Genomic DNA, 17,495 nt, shown 5'->3' with positions numbered 1-17,495 from the left:
GTTGTGACAAATCCATTCAGTTGTGTGGGGTGTATTTCTGTGATGGCATGTAGCTTTGCAAGTTTTGTCACATTTATGACAGTACGTTCCTGTGAGGCAAACAGAGGCTATGTGCTGTACATTGTTACTTTTTGATGCATATTTTCCTCGGTTGCACATTTTGACTTGATTTTTGAATAGAAGTCTATGGCAACAACATATGAGGCGCGTCACGCAAAAAGGTACCTAACGACATTGTCATGCAAATGAGCCAGCGGCACTTTAGAACGTCACACGTAACGTAGGCATGTTCGCGGCGCGGTAGAATGTTGGCGGGATTATTAATTAGGTGGAACGTCCAGTGTCGTCTGCTGCAAGCTCTTTAGTTGACAGTCCAACATGGCAGGCACTAGTGATAGCGACAGCTTTTTTGTAGTCGATACTGTATTGCAAGATACAGTAAACCAGTATTCTCAGGAAATTTTAGAAGGTTCACAAGATGACAACTATGATAGCCTGAGTGATGTTTCTGAGGGCGAGGTCGGGGTCGACCCGGAAGTTCAACAGTCGATCAACATCAATGACACTGATAGTGAAAACGAAGTGGACGAAGCAGAAGCAAATTCACAAGAACTTGTTGAGGATTATCTGCGTACCTAGATGGCCAGGATCATGCTTCACAAGGTGGGGAAGTCGACGTTTCAAGCAAGGACATTGTATTAAATACCTTTGAACGAGCTTGTGGATGTAACAACAAGTGCTATCGTCTACTGAACGTCGATCGTGTCTACGAACATCGCCTTCAAATGCTCGAGTTCGACAAAAACGAAAAAGAAATTCTGGTTCTTTCAAAACTCCAAGGTATGGAATATACTGCAGACTCCACAAGACGAGGGAAGAGGCAAAAATCGCGATTTCGGTACGACTTTGAAGGCCTTGAAGTGTGTCGAACAGCCTGGCAGTTTATTTACGTTGTGGGTAGGTAAACTCAGTCATTGCAATCAATAGGATTAATATATAAACTGTGTTGCATTGAGTGTCATTGCTCATAACAAAGTGTAAAATCGGCTCTTCAACAAAAATTTTACTTTGTGTGACAACGACAGGCACCTTGAGCTTTAGTACTTCAGAACCGTTCAGCTTGAGGTGACATTTTAAGGCCGAGTTCAGCAGCCATGATTTTTTCAAGTGACCCCATGCCCTTGTTGAAGTTGTTCACTGTCTGAGCCAACAAGGCCGAGTGATAATATTTTTTCACGTATGAAAATAATTTGTCAAGATCAGGTTTTACGAGAACGGTAAATCATTGATTTAATTGGTATATTCACATTCAGGGCATTGACATTTGAAAAACAAAACCTTTCAATTGTCTGTGATGGATTCTGATCTACGCGTAGGTTTAAGGTTTAAAAAAGATAGTGTCAGTATCACAATTACAACCTAAATGCTATGTCAGATTGATACAAAGAAAATTATCTGGATTATCCTAGGTTCATGTCTAACCTGAAGGATAATGTTATATAAATGGAAATCAAAATATCAGTGAAAACATACATTCTTAAAGTTAAGTCTCACAATTGCATTTTTGTACCATTGATGTATTTTGTATCACTTCATTACCCTCAGGCAATAAGGAATTTAGAAATCTGAAGAAGCACTATGTTGAACACGGTGTTGTGCCAAGAAGACATGGAAACAAAGGAAAGAGGCCTCCAAATGCATTTTCATTTGAGGTAAATATTTTCAGAAAGCTTATTTTAATGCACAGGGTTTTACATCACTTTTAACTTTGAGAGTCCCTGGGACTCCTGGTGTTAGAAAATGGGAGTCCTACATCAAAATATGGGGGTCCCAATTTATTTCACAAAAATGTTTTATAGTTTATCAATGCCATGGTCTTCACTGTGTTCAATTAGTATTAAAACACACAGCAAATAGTTGCATATTTCTTAAAATAATTCCTACATGAAAATTCTAGTTCATACTGAGGGCCCTCATTGATCAATTCAAAGAACATTATTCATGATATTATCTCATAACTTTAATGACAAGTTCACAACGTGAAATTTGAACAAATATTCAAATTTGTCAAATGACAAGAAGGTAAGTAATTTCATACTCTGAAATGGCATACACCTAGCAAGTCCAGTAGGTTTGAGTTCACACTCTGCCAGCAGCTCCTTCGGCAAATAACCTAGCAGTGTTCATGAAGTCAAAATCATCTATGGTGGGGCCAACCAGTTTGATGAACATTAGTCTATTAAGCCTTTGAGGATTGAGTCTATTTCGTGCCCTCTGTTTGATGGCATTTTGTACTGAAAAGCCCTTTCACATGGAGCAGAGGACACTGGTATGACAAGAGCAATTTTAGCTAGGATGGCAAAATCAGGATACTCCTCTGTAAAATCAGTTAGCAACAGCTTGATATACATATCAAAATTCAGTGCCTCCCTATGAGATCTTGTGAAGTGTTTGTAAACAAGGAAGTGTGCCCTAGCTCTATCAGCATCAATACCTGGTGTATTGTTATAATGAATCAACAGTTGATCAAGCTGGTTGACCCCATAGTCAGGTAGGTTGGCCACATTTTCAGGATATCTGTGTGGGTTGAGAATCACATCAAAACACGACCGACAGCCAGCGAACAGATGTAGCCTCAGTAATTTGTTTTGTTTCCCATTCAACACAGTTTGAATTTCCCTAAGTTTGTCATATCTCACACTAGAGTCAATTAAGTATTTATACAATGAATGGATTATATTATGATATTCTTTGCAATATTCAATATCTCTGCCTGCTTGGGAAGCAGCAAGATTCAATCAATGTGCAACACAATGCACTTGAACAAGGTTGGGATTTCTGGCTTTTAATTTTGCACCCAACCCGTTCAAACGGCCGGTCATTACGGCCGCCCCGTCTGTTCCTAGTCCATATATTTTGTCCACGGCTGCGTCACAGATTTCTTTCCTAGTCAAAAATTCAATCAAGGCGTTTTCAATCTCTGCAGCAGTGGCATCTGTAATTTGCTGGTTACAGAGGAAAAAAAATTCGCCTCGCCATTCTGAATAAATCGAACATATATTGCAAGTTTCTTATGAATGAAATGTCACAACACAAGTCTCATCCAACATTATACCGATGACGTCACTTGCATGTATGCTATCAATCAGGGACTTCTCGATCGCACGTTGAATACACTCTTCAAACTCCATAACTATCTGAGGACGTTTGTAATATTCAATGTCTAAGCCGTTCAGATTCTGCAGATGAATGATGTCAGTGAATACATCGCATGGAAGGTCACGTTTAGCGATCAGGTAAACAGTACGTAATTGTGCAGCGTACGCCTCGAGTTCGTTACTCTTACCGACGTACGTATCACTCCACTCGTAACTGTGCTCTTACCCTGCAACTGCCGGTCCTCATGCTTAGGATTTTAACGCTTGTGAGACGACTTTTCGAGTCCTGATGACGAGTGAGAGTTGAATGTTGAAAATTACAAAAACCTTCCATGAACGGGCATGTAACATTCGCTTTCAAACATACACCGCATCCATGACGTTTCGCTCTTCAGAATATCGAAGCCATTTATCGTAAATCTATTGAGTCAACTTCTGTTGAATGTTCGTAATTTTGCTGACTTGGTCGGGGGACCTGATGTATCAGTATCGCATGGCGTAGCTGCCGTTTCGGCCTCGACCAAACCTGCATGGTGCTGGTTGCTGCGGCCGCCGAAAAAAACCTTCGCAGATCGGCCTGTTTGACACGACCCGCCATGATGCATAATCATGTGTTAATCGACACAAACAAGAAATCGACCAATTAAGAATCAGTTTACATTTTGAAAGTAACTTTTTACAGCAATAGAATTTGTTTCCGCGGTTACCATTGGTTATGAAACAGTGGAGGCCAATGCACTATGGAGCATTCCATTAAAGTACGGGGTCGGTAAGGTTTACTGGGATGTGTTTTACGTGTTCAGCAGCTTCGCAAGGTGTACACCAGCAACAGATATTGCTGCGTCCCAAGGGACGCGTGGTTCAGTTTTTGAGGGGTCCTGCGTCCGGTTTTATGCGTAAAGGACGCAGAAATGCGCGTCATGTAAAACCCTGAGAAACATTGTGATCTTGCAGAAGGACACTTGAAGGGTGTTTGGAGCTACAGTTTCATGTTCATGTTTCATAATTCATTGAAAAGACACTTTTTTCATCTCCCATTATATTTTTTTGTTCTACATATATGTCATGTTTTAAAACAAGGAACTACAATTGAAAGTGCTGTAAGTGGTAATGTGTTTTGATATATACTGTTTTGTTGTATTAAGGTTTATCAAAGTTGCTATGACTATATTGTTTTTCAAAAGTACAAATGTGTATTTATGCATCTCACAGTTTTAGCATATTGCCAAACAAAATGCAAAACAATTGTCCTTCAATATATTACAGATCAAGATCTGCTTGATATTTCCAAATATACTATACAAACTCTTCAAATGTACCAATTCATAGTATTTACAATAACTAACTGAGTTAAGTTCAGCTTTAGAAATGTTTTATGAACAGAAACCCCTTGTATATCAATAAATTGTAATACCAGGCTGGTCATGATGTCTTTGCTGATCAATTTTTCACCATAATACCACATTTTGTTTCAGTAACAAAGAAATATAAGGCATCTGACATGAACTGAATATTGAACTAATTTTTCATGCAAACAACATACAATATGTAAACTGTAAGAGTTTGTATTTTTATTATTCACATGTAGACACTTCGCAAGGCTGTGCAATTTATTCAAAGCTTCGCTCAGTCAAACGGTATTCCTATGGCAGCTGCACCAAGTGGCCGTGACTCACACCCACCTGTATACTTACCTGCAAGTTCAAGGAAAGAAGACATTCACATGAGCTACAAGCAAACCTGTGAAGCCGAAGGTGATCAATATGTTGGACTCACACTATTCAAGAATCTTTGGAGAGAGTGTGTACCTCACATCAAAATACTGACTCCAAGAACTGATATTTGCCCAAAATGTGAGCATTTCAGACAAAAGGTATCACATGCAAGAACTGAGGTTGAAAAAGTAGAAGCAGTGACTGAATTCTCTAGACATTTAGAGACAGCAAAACAAAAGCGTGAATTTTACTTGAATTGCACAAAACAAGCAAAGGAAGAGCTAGATAACCAGGTTGCAAATGATTGTGAAAATGGTGACCCATGCTCAGTCAATTTACACAAAGTCCATTACACTTTTGATTTTGCTCAGAGTATTTTGATCCCTCATTTATCCAATCAAATCAGTCCATTTTATTTCTTATCTCTCAGGAAAATTCATTTATTTGGTATCAACAATGAAGGTACATCAAAGCAGGTGAATTACCTCTTAGATGAGAGTCAAACAATTGGCATAGATGGTACAAAATCTCATGGACCAAATACTGTAATTTCCATGTTACACCACTATTTGAGTACATACAGTGTTGGTGAGAAAGGTGCTATTTTTCATTGTGATAATTGTCCTGGACAAAACAAAAATAAAACAATGATACACTATCTTTTGTGGAGATGTGCTGTAGGTCTACATGACAATGCCACATTAGCCTTTATGGAAGTTGGTCACACAAAGTGTATAAATGATGCTTGTTTTGGTTTATTAAAGAAATTGTATAGACGTTCTGATATTTATAGTTTAGCTGAATTGGTTAATGTTGTAAATAAATCAGCAAAGTGCAATATTGCTGATGGGTATCAATTACCAACAGATGATGCACCAAGATTTCAGTGGTATGATTGGGTAGATTTTTTCAGTCAGTTTTTTTTACCACTTCGAGGTATTTCCAAATTTAGTGTTTTTAAGTTTACCAAGTCAGAGCCAGGTGTTGTGTTTGTGAAAGATCAACTAAACAGTGATGAGGTAAAGTATGATCTCAGAAAGAGGGGTGTGCAATTGCCTTCGAATTCACAATATTTACCAGATATGCTTATCCCACCTGGTTTGAGTGTTCAAAGGAAGCGATATTTGTACAGTAAGATCAGACTGTACATTCCAGATCATTTGAAGGATACAACCTGTCCCAGGCCATAGAGTATTTTCACATGTGTCCTGGACATCACATGATATCTAGTTTTAGATAGCAGTGTTTATTACAATTGAAATGAATTGTTATCAGAGTATCTAAGTGTGTTTAAGATAGAACAGTATTGACAGTCATTTTGTAAATGAAAATTACTTTTCTGTTTTATTTTATTCAATTCTAGTGAACTTGAATGGTGATATCCTGGTCCAAGGTTTATTGAGACTGTGGTATAATGTATGCATAGTGAAAATGTACTACACAACGTCTTTATATGTACCATACTATGTCTCTACATGTGCCACACCTTGTATTTACTTGTATTGTCAGATGAATGAGTTTTAATCTTCATACATTGAGAGCAGCATTGGTTGTTTGTCAGCGTACACACGTACACACCAACAATGGCAACCAACATCAGGGTCACAGGTATGATCATAAAGTAAAATGTTGTAATTGACTTGACTAATCATTAACTGTATTGTAAAATTTGAACAGTTGATGTACTCATTGTAACATGTATGAGTTTTGTTCATTGTGTGATATTTAATATAGGTCTCAGACCAGTTTAAATGTATAACTTGTCTCTGTCAATTTCTCATGGACACGCACACTCAAACTTTTCCTTAATTTCCTTACTTTTTCTGATGAGGCTGAAAGTTGTATTTCAGCTAAACTTTCATGTGGGCAAATGTTGTGTTTGACCAAGAAAGTACATTCAACTGAAACACATATTTCCAATATTAATATTTCCAGTTCACTACATGTGTTCAATACTTACTGTTTGTGGAATTCAGACAGCCTACTACAGTTTATCACAAACACAAACAGTGAACAGCTGTCATTGACCTTGATGTGATGGAGGAGGAGTTACACAGCGCCCTCTATAGATCGAAAAGTGTTTGTGAAGACTGTCACAGAATCAATCATTTACACAATCATGTACATTTGGGGTCATTTCATCCATTTCATACTCATAAGTCTTGCACATAAAACATCAAGTGCTAAATCAGTTCTAAAAGTACCTGTAAACATCACAAAAGAACAACACACTTGACTTTCAGTTTCCATTCACACTTTCAGTGTTAATCACATCAAATCGGGAATGAAAAGGCATCCTCAAAGTAAAAACATTAGCATTATCTTCACATGACTAGGTGTAGTATATAGTTATTTTGAAATTGATTTCTCTCTTCTCATAGCTGATATGAATAAAAAAATCAAATAGCAAGTTTTTATAAAGCAAGAGTTGTAAGCAACCTCAAAAAAGTAGACCTGTGCCCCTGTAATGATAATGGAATAATCCTGATAAGAAAATAATCACTTTATACTGCATTACATTGGAATAAATGAAGGAAATAAATCTATGGCAAAGGATTTGTTATTCATAAATGATTTATTCACTCAGCTAACCACTTGGTATCTGATGTAGCTTCACCTTGAGTAAAGAAACCATTATTATTTCTTAATGATTAACTTAGGGAGCCAAATTTCAAAGTACATTTTTGCCAAGTTAGGGAGCCCTAATCTTACAAAGAAACATATCTTATGAAAGCTGAAAAAGTGCACTTTTATAATATACAAAAAACTCAAAATTGATATTTTTGACCATTAGGTACCTTTTTGCGTGACGCGCCTCATATGTTTTGGGTGCAAGTTTGCAGTTGTGTGCAAATTCTTTGACAGCATAATTTATATCTGCAAGTCTTTTTTGTTTCAAAGAAGCTGTAACTGCCGCTTTCTTACGCTTTGTAGCTTGGTACTGCTTATTATGATGATACTTTGTTGTGCTTTGTTTCTGTACTTTTTTCCTTTTAATTTCTCTTAGTTCCTTTTGACTGTATTTTTGTTTTTGATATTGAGCAGACTGTTTCTTTTTAGCCTCTCTATATTCCTTTTGACTGTATTTTTCCTTTTGACATTGAGCAGACTGTTTCTTTTTAGCCTCTCTATATTCCTGTTGACTGTATTTTTCCTTTTGACATTGAGCAGACTGTTTCTTTTTAGCCTCTCTATATTCCTGTTGACTGTATTTTTCCTTTTGACATTGAGCAGACTGTTTCTTTTTAGCCTCTCTATATTCCTGTTGACTGTATTTTTCCTTTTGACATTGAGCAGACTGTTTCTTTTTAGCCTCTCTATATTCCTGTTGACTGTATTTTTCCTTTTGACATTGAGCAGACTGTTTCTTTTTAGCCTCTCTATATTCCTGTTGACTGTATTTTTCCTTTTGATATTGAGCAGACTGTTTCTTTTTAGCCTCTCTATATTCCTGTTGACTGTATTTTTCCTTTTGACATTGAGCAGACTGTTTCTTTTTAGCCTCTCTATATTGCTGTTGACTGTATTTTTCCCTTTGACATTGCGCAGACTGTTTCTTTTTAGCCTCTCTATATTCCCTTTGACTGTATTTTTGTTTGGCATATTGACGCCATCGCTTCTTGATAATGTCTTTGTCCTCACTTTGGCTGTATGTGCGTTTGAGGTAGAGACATGACTGCTCCTTTTTGTTAGGTCTTACATCTGTCTGGACATATTTCTGTTTCTGATATTCTCTGTCTCTGGCTTGTAGTTTTATTGTTTGCTCTGTTTGGGCACTTTGTTGCTCACACTGAAGGGGATCTTGTGTTGTGTGTTTCTGCTGATATGTTTGGGTTGAACTTTGGTTTGTAGTTGCTTTGGGGGATTTCTGCAAATTGTGGCTACTGGTTCTTTCTATATCTGAGAGTGTGTGAAGCCTTCTGGTTTTGTTGCTTACTGTGAGATCTTCCACTGAGTGTGGTCTCTTTCTAGTTCTACAGTATTTTACAGATTGTGTAGTTTTCGGTGTAACAAGATCACTTGAGCTTTCAAGTGTAACATTTCTTTGTCTTTTGAGCTTTGCACGTCTTTCATTGTCAATAAGGTACTGATGAAACCAGAGTGGGGCTTGTGTACCTGGACTTGAGATTACAGTACTACCTTTACACGGTATTGGTTCGTTTGGCCAATAAGATGAACCAGGAGAAGTGCTGATCAGTGGTGGAGTTTTTAGTGCATCTGTACAGAAAAATACAATGAAAAGAAACTATAGATACATACATGTACTTGAATAAAAAAATATAAATACTTTATTAACACAATAACAATAACATGTGGTTACTGATGACGTAATAACAGTAAAAGGTCATCATTGGTAATAAAATAACAGTAACAAGTCATGATTGAAGACATAACAGTTTGAAAATGATCATTGATGATATAATAGGAAAAAGTAATGATTTATAAGTCATGACTGATCAGAATAACAGTGAATGTTGACAGTGAAGTTATCATTAATGTTAACAGTAAAAATCACATTCCTGTCATAACAGGAACAAGTCATTATTGATGAAAACAACAAACAGTAAAGTTACTAAACAGTCATCACCGATGATGTAACAGTAACAATCATTGTCATAACATAATAACAGGAACAAGTCATGATTGCTGACATAACAGTAACAAGTTATCTTTAATCCTTATCTTTGATGTAAAAGTTGCAATCTGATCAGTTTTTGATGAGAGCCATGTAGATTTGAAAGAAATATCGCAGTACTTTCGGTGTGCTGACATACTGCCAAGGTGTTACACTGTGCTTATTGGTATACTGAGACATATTGTCAAAAGACATAACAGAGATAGGAGACTGTGACACAAGCAGTCTGAAGGGCACAAAGTTGCAAAGTGTAATCCAAAGAAATATTTGTGTTGCAATCTGAGAAATTTGTCATATCAGCCATGTAGATTTGAAAGAAATATTGCAGTAGTTTTGATATGTTGAGATACTGTCAAGTGTTACACTGTGCTTGTTATACTGAGATATATTGTCAAAAGATATGACAGAGATAGCAAACTGTGACACAGACAGTGCCATGATTGATGAAAACAACAAACAGTAAACAGTCATCACCGATGATGTAACAGTAACAATCATTGTCATAACATAATAACAGGAACAAGTCATGATTGCTGACATAACAGTAACAAGTTATCTTTAATCCTTAACTTTGATGTCAAAGTTGTAATCTGATCAGTTTTTGATGAGAGCCATGTAGATTTGAAAGAAATATCGCAGTACTTTCGGTATGCTGACATACTGCCAAGGTGTTACACTGTGCTTATTGGTATACTGAGACATATTGTCAAAAGATATAACAGAGATAGGAGACTGTGACACAAGCAGTGCGAAGGGCACAAAGTTGCAAAGTGTAATCCAAAGAAATATTTGTGTTGCAATCTGAGAAATTTGTGATATCAGCCATGTAGATTGAAAGAAATATGTGAGATACTGTCAAGTGTTACACTGTGCTTGTTATACTGAGATATATTGTCAAAAGATATGACAGAGATAGCAAACTGTGACAGAGACAGTGCAAAAGGTACAAAGTTGCTAGAACAGCAATTTTTGTGGCTTTACTAAGCAAACAAATTTGCAGACTGCAAAATGTGTAACTGTAGCATAAAGTGTAATCCTTGGCAGAATATGGTCATGTTGGTTCATAGGTGCAATGCAGTGAGCTCACGGTCACAATGGAAAGTGACTGGCTCAACAATGCACAATACTTTGGTTAGAATGTCTTCTGGAGTGTTTGACTGAAACTCCTCACTGGAAACATTCAGCAGTTTCATCAAGATATCTGTATCAACATAAATTAGTTTGTCAGCTGAATCGGTACTGATTAACAAAGAGGTTGTCATCTTAAAGGCACATAAATGTCGGGGAAAAGACATTTCACAACGAGTGCAGTGTAGAATCTTTGGGCAGTCATCAGAAATTGGGATGTGAAAATTGCAACGGCGGCAGAGGTATTTCTGGTTGATATGTTGACAGCCAACGATTTTACCTGTTACAGATATGTCAGCATACTGAGCACTCAGTTCTGGCAAATCAGTGAGGTCATCAATAATATTGACGGTGGTGTCTTTCGTTGTGTTCAAGCACTTGCCCGGGTAGGCATCTTTAACGCGAACAGCAGTGAATGCATATGATTTACCAAGCTCTGCAGTGGTAGCTTCTTCCCACAGTGTAAGTTTAATATCAGCAGTCATGTCCTGTAAAACAACAAGTTTTTGCTTTAGTTGTTTTGATCCCATAGGTACAGTGTGACAGTCCTTGATGATTTTAGCAATCTTGCCTTGAACACTAACAATGTTATTAGACTCGATAGAGCTAACGTCGTGGATGTTTTCAGCGTGGACAATCTTTGTAGCTGCAGATTGGTAATCGATGTGCACATCACATGGGGAGACTTTTGTCTTCTTTGAAAGCTTGATTTCCAATGGACTGGTGCTTTTAGTATCCGGAAATTTTCGCTTCTGAGTAGCAAAGGTGCTTATTGTACAAGTCTTTGTAGGACTGTCTACCACCCGTTGAAGTTCTTGATGCTTTTCTGGTGAAAATGATACACTTCTTACAACTCCTGTGTTGTCACACATGTGACAAGTGAAATATTTGTAATCTCCCTTCTGCTTTACGGGTGAGAGGTTTTGGACGACAATCTTGAGCTGCTTGTGCTCCTCTGCAGTCTCTTGAAGGTCAGCAATATGTATGGAATCTGTAACAATATAAATGAATAATTCAGAAAAGCACTTCATACTGTCTGCAATGTGTATAGAGACAAATGAATTAATTGTCGTTCTCCTAAGTAGTTATTTCTGTCATGATTTGGAAATTTTTTTGACCCAAAATGGGAAATGTACTGCAAAAGATAGAATCTTGCATACAACATCACTATTTGATTAGTCTTACTAATATCATTCCTAGGAACTTTCATATTTAAGTTAAAGCAATTTGGCAAGCGTTTTCAGAGGAAATGACAATGTTTGACCAAAAATGAGAGATGCCTCAGAAATACAACTTTAACCGCAATTTGAACAAATGTGACTAAAGTAATGTCTAGGAACCTGTAGGTAGTGGTTTAAGGGGATGAGTTTTTTTATGTGTTTACCCTAACTGGAGAAACCCAAAAATGCAATCTTGCCTTTATCAGCAATACTTGATTATATCTTACAGAAATGGTGTCTATTTTCGATACACAAATATCAGTAATCAGCCAGCCATATCACTGAGTGTTTAGCAATATACCAAGGCAGTCTGCTAAATGAACTTGTGCTTTGCCAAGAGTAAACATTACCCAGACACAAGCACACTAGAGTACTGGGAACCAAAAGTGATACTTGGGATAAACTTTAAATTCTGGGAATGATCAAGGAATAGTTAAGTTGGAAAGGAATGGAAAAAATCATTTTACACCACAAAGTATTGTACTGAATTTGTGCTTTTTCCATTGGACAACAATGCCAATTATCAAACTCACCTTTGGAAGCCATTTTGTGCTGTAAGCAATATATTTTTCTACGAGATCGAACTTTGAAATCTGCAAAGGAAAATGTGCAAAAGCTACTTTAGCAAACTTTGAAAAATTAGTTTTTTGACATGTGGCATACTGAGAAAATCATCATATACATCTGCTTTTTTTGATCATCTTTGACATAAAAGGACAAATTATCGTACTATGTAAAGATGGAAACAGTTATGAGACTCAAAAAAATTTACAAGTTTAATTTCCCTAAACCAAAGTTAGAATTGCCTGTGAGAGCGAGACAATATATCCAAGTTGCGGTGCTGACACAACTATACACAGCGACAGCATGTTAGCACTTGGAAAAGCAATGCTTGCATCGGTCGCGTAACTGATACGAGATGACAACATGTTAAAGTGATAATATGAACAGTTCTAAAGGTCTGTAAGAAATTAAGCAAGCTAGTGTCAATCGGGGACTCAATTATAAAGTACAACGTAGCTGCAATGATTGTGTTGTGAGAGATCAGTCGCTGAATTTTACATTGAATGTGAACCCTATGCAGCTACAAGGCCCTATGCCATGGGCGATTGGTGAATCAAATTGTCCCGAAACCATTTGGTTTTGCCACAAAACCACGGATCAACAGTGCGTTCGCCTACTTTGTGTAGGGTTCACGTTCAATGTAAAATTCAGCGAGCAACCTCTCGCTACAATCATTGCAGCTAAGTACGCAACGATACATAGATATAACAGAATAAAACTAAAAGCCAGGCAGTCCAGGGAATTACGGTACAAAGATTACAAATACCTACATGTACGGTAAAAAACGCAACAGATACATGTGAGGGCGACAACGCATGAAAATCTATATCAGACAAGGGAGACATTGGACATAGGCTGTTGAACTTGAAAACCGAGGCCACATGGCAACCCACTCAGCTCTGGACAATCAACAAAGAAGCCAGCAGTGTTCTCCCCAGAAATTTCTGAAACATGGGTAATTTGCATGACAATAGCTATGTAAATTACATCATTCCATAGCATCAGAAAAAATGCCATATATTACATCCATATTTTCATTCAAGGTCTTCCAGTTCTCTCTACAATAACATTCAAAGTCAGACGTTTTTATGTGATCCTCTGTTACTTTAAGTTTGTCTGTCGCCAGATTGCTAAAACCATGGACGTCTTGGTTCAAGTTCACACGGGACTGAATTTTGCCTTTACACCGTTACAAATCGGAGTCAGCAGAGCATGCCTGCAGAAAAATATGTTGACTTTAAAACTCAATTCATAATAACAAAGAGAAGCCCGAAAATATTGATACCAGGTATTTTCAAGAAAAGATTTGAAATTGCATCGACTTCAACTTCGACAAACGTACGAATCTTCGACAACGGCGCGGCGTCGGCCGCCATGCATAGTATAAACGCACATTTGAACACACGCGACCTTTGAACCTATTCTGTACAGTACGTACACAGCTGCTGTATTCAGATGATGACACGAATTTGAGCTCATGCAGTGCCTTTTTATTTCATTTCATGATGCTTGAATATTGTAAAACGGGTCATGGGTTTCCATGCAAGTTACGAATAGGTGACACGAGGTGGCACTCATGGCTTCAACGTCATGTTGACGTACACAGATCTCGAAATGGCTAACTCGGACACGCAATGATCTGAACACGCGGCAGTACCATACATTTTTGCATTTGATGTTTGTCTCAACCAATCGTAAGATTTCAGCCACTTCTGATCGAAATCACTTTTCCCGACCTTCAGTTAAACCAGTTGCCACCTCTCTCTATCCACTAGTATAAATGCTTTGAATGAGTGCCCGCTGGCAAAGATGCAACACCGAGCCTTTCGTTGACTAAACTGCATGTCTGTTGCATAAAATGGCCGTTGTCTGTACGATCGGCAACATAACACATTTCATGCGTTTTGAATTTAAGTTTCATCCGTCTTAGCCGATGTTCATTTGCACTACGGCCGGCCCATTTATTCTCCTCGGCACAGACAAGCGGAACACTGGGTGCTATGCACCCGATAACCCTGCATCTATGGCGCGTAATCCATGCCAAAATTAATACCTTACATTTTGAGCCAAACTTCATTCAACTCTCGCTCAGTGCGACCCAACTGTGGCCACCTTCATTCAACTCTCGCTCAGTGCGACCCAACTGTGGCCACCTTCATTCGGCTCTCGCTCAATGCGATTCAACTCTCGCTCAGTGCGACCCAACTGTGGCCACCTTCATTCGGCTCTCGCTCAATGCGATTCAACTCTCGCTCAGTGCGACCCAACTGTGGCCACCTTCATTCGGCTCTCGCTCAGCGCGACCCCACTGTGGCCACCTTCATTCGGCTCTCGCTCAGTGCGATTCAACTCTCACTCAGTGCGACCCAACTGTGGCCACCTTCATTCGGCTCTCGCTCAGTGCGACCCAACTGTGGCCACCTTCATTCGGCTCTCGCTCATGCGATTCAACTCTCGCTCAGTGCGACCCAACTGTGGCCACCTTCATTCGGCTCTCGCTCAGTGCGACCCAACTGTGGCCGACTTCATTCGGCTCTCGCTCAGTGCGACCCAACTGTGGCCAACTTCATTTAACTATCGCCCAATTCCATCCAATATTGTCGCCAACCTATCAAACTTTCACGAAACTCAATGCGACTCGTGTAATGCATTCGCTTTCCGCCGCTACTCGTTTGAATCATGCTCCCTAGATTACCTTTGAAGCTCAACTCATTTGATGACTCTGCATTCGTCTTGCTTTTTGAGCTGAACGCATTCGTGTCGGGGGATATTCCGTGTTTGGGGGGGCTTGGTTGGGGCGAACCATTTTTGAAACGGGCCCACAGCATGCAGCATCTGATTCAAATGAGGACACTTTTGAGTTGAAACTTACCACGCGTGATTTAGAGTCCATTGCATTTACTTTACTTATGTGAAGCTGATTCTATGTTATGTTATCGACTCTGATTTTACTTCCAATTGACCGTGCCAGAATGTGGTTCATGGCAGCCAACCCATCATTAAAGTGACCAACTTTGCCATACTACACGAGACGTCACAGGGCATCATAGTGACGTCACATGACGTCATTAATATATTCATATGTTTTCTGTCATTGTCCTGGGGGATCCAAATATTCAACCCAAAAGTCTGTTGCGGAAGTCCAGATTTACAGTTCCAACAAAGTTCTTGTTATCACGTCGTCTAGCTATATAAATAATTCTGTTGTCTTCAATGGATTAGGAGTTCGTTCGCGCAAATATTGTTTCCAATAGCAATACATTAAACCAAGCGACGGTATACCGCTCAATTTCGACTAGATCCCTTTAGAAAAAAATTAACTTATTTTTGTATGACATTTTTATTACCACAAATGTGATGTAAATTCTCCATTTACAAGCAAAAAAAATATTATTATTATTAACTATCGCCCAATTCCATCCAATTATTATTATTATTATTATTATTATTATTATTATTATTATTATTATTATTATTATTTATGCTCTCGCTATCACTCGTGCATATGTCGTGAATTAGTCAAAATCTCGATTTGCTGGGTGTGCTTTATTGCTTAAATATTTAATACCGATTATTAGTCTAAGAATAAAATGATGTCATTCTTCCCATACCCGTTGTATTTAACAGAGTTTCTAATTCTGTTTTGATTTTTTTGATTTTTCTCCCCTTTACAGTAATTTTATTCTCAACGTACTATTTCCCTAACAACTGTAGGCCTACTGTGTACGTCTTCTCATTCAAAATGTCCTTAAACTTCATAATATTAGATGACCCATTTTTTAATGATATGAATATTGTCTGTTAATTATAATAGAATCATAGTACCAAAGATATTGCTTTGAAAGCTGTTTCCGAAGTTACGAGTCGCATTGAGTTTCGTGAAAGTTGGATAGGTTGGCGACAATATTGGATGGAATTGGGCGATAGTTAAATGAAGTTGGCCACAGTTGGGTCGCACTGAGCGAGAGCCGAATGAAGTCGGCCACAGTTGGGTCGCACTGAGCGAGAGCCGAATGAAGGTGGCCACAGTTGGGTCGCACTGAGCGAGAGCCGAATGAAGTCGGCCACAGTTGGGTCGCACTGAGCGAGAGCCGAATGAAGGTGGCCACAGTGGGTCGCACTGAGCGAGAGTTGAATCGCATTGAGCGAGAGCCGAATGAAGGTGGCCACAGTTGGGTCGCACTGAGCGAGAGTTGAATCGCATTGAGCGAGAGCCGAATGAAGGTGGCCACAGTTGGGTCGCACTGAGCGAGAGTTGAATGAAGGTGGCCACAGTTGGGTCGCACTGAGCGAGAGTTGAATGAAGTTTGGCTCAAAATGTAAGGTATTAATTTTGGCATGGATTACGCGCCATACTGCATCATTCAACTCATTGTGCGTAAAACACCTGAAGCATCGACATGAAAGGAGAATAGTCTAACCATTTCACACATTTTGGCTATGGAATAAAACTTTTAATAATCTGGTATGTCGTGTTATCGCCACATTAGAACCGTTCCACACATGATACGCTCGCTGAAATAAAAGTGACAAAATCACCGCCGAGAAACAAAGACTTCAGCCAAATTTTGAAAGAGTATCAGCGGACATGAAACAGGATCGGCATGAGAGATGGGGCGAAAAAAATAAAGGATCGGGGCCGATCCTGTTAAACGGCCTTGGGAGAACACTGCAGCCTCGTATATGTATACAAATATATTCGGGAAAACTTATAATAAAGTTATAAAACCCACCTTCAAAATGCGATCGCTCTCCGTCGCTCTCCGAGACGTAACAATATCTAAGCCGACAATCACGCTATGCTTGAATCATCGCAAAGCAAAAATTCAACATGTGCGCAAGGACCAGTCCACAGTGACCAGTCTAGTCTGGTTCCCTGACCCATTTCCCCGGTAGAGGCGTAGGGAAATATAGGGTCAGGTACCGGCTAATGTAAACATGGACGCTATTGGGTTAAAATAAAACAGGCTGTGATTGGATGAAAGTAACACTTGTAACTTTTTCTCATGTTTCTTGGGTTTCGCACTTTGACACCAACTTCTTGTTTGTACCACAAAGCCGTGGAGGTAGAAAG

General features: G+C 38.7%; 3 protein-coding genes across 3 annotated transcripts; 1 reads left to right on the top strand and 2 right to left on the bottom strand.

Annotated features, from left to right (window-relative positions):
- Positions 1 to 295: 295 nt before the first annotated feature.
- LOC139123635 (uncharacterized) lies at positions 296 to 6,632 on the top strand. Its single transcript, XM_070689807.1, has 3 exons — positions 296 to 957; positions 1,606 to 1,712; positions 4,747 to 6,632. Exons 1-3 carry the CDS (start codon positions 786 to 788, stop codon positions 6,061 to 6,063), a joined length of 1,596 nt encoding a protein of 531 aa, XP_070545908.1. The 5' UTR covers positions 296 to 785; the 3' UTR covers positions 6,064 to 6,632.
- A 435-nt stretch (positions 6,633 to 7,067) lies between these two features.
- Positions 7,068 to 9,947, bottom strand: LOC139124293 (axoneme-associated protein mst101(2)-like). Its single transcript, XM_070690434.1, has 3 exons — positions 9,860 to 9,947; positions 7,672 to 9,091; positions 7,068 to 7,077 (listed from the first exon to the last, which is right to left on the bottom strand). The coding sequence occupies exons 1-3, from the start codon at positions 9,945 to 9,947 to the stop codon at positions 7,068 to 7,070; spliced, it is 1,518 nt and encodes a 505-aa protein (XP_070546535.1).
- Positions 9,137 to 17,287, bottom strand: LOC139123634 (uncharacterized). Its single transcript, XM_070689806.1, has 3 exons — positions 17,155 to 17,287; positions 12,391 to 12,450; positions 9,137 to 11,628 (listed from the first exon to the last, which is right to left on the bottom strand). The coding sequence occupies exons 2-3, from the start codon at positions 12,401 to 12,403 to the stop codon at positions 10,571 to 10,573; spliced, it is 1,071 nt and encodes a 356-aa protein (XP_070545907.1). The 5' UTR covers positions 12,404 to 12,450; positions 17,155 to 17,287; the 3' UTR covers positions 9,137 to 10,570.
- Positions 17,288 to 17,495: the final 208 nt, after the last annotated feature.

Source organism: Ptychodera flava (genome assembly GCF_041260155.1).
Source record: "Ptychodera flava strain L36383 chromosome 23 unlocalized genomic scaffold, AS_Pfla_20210202 Scaffold_23__1_contigs__length_28996876_pilon, whole genome shotgun sequence".
Classification (NCBI taxonomy): Eukaryota; Metazoa; Hemichordata; class Enteropneusta; family Ptychoderidae; genus Ptychodera; species Ptychodera flava.
This window is presented reverse-complemented; position numbering and strand designations above follow the sequence as displayed.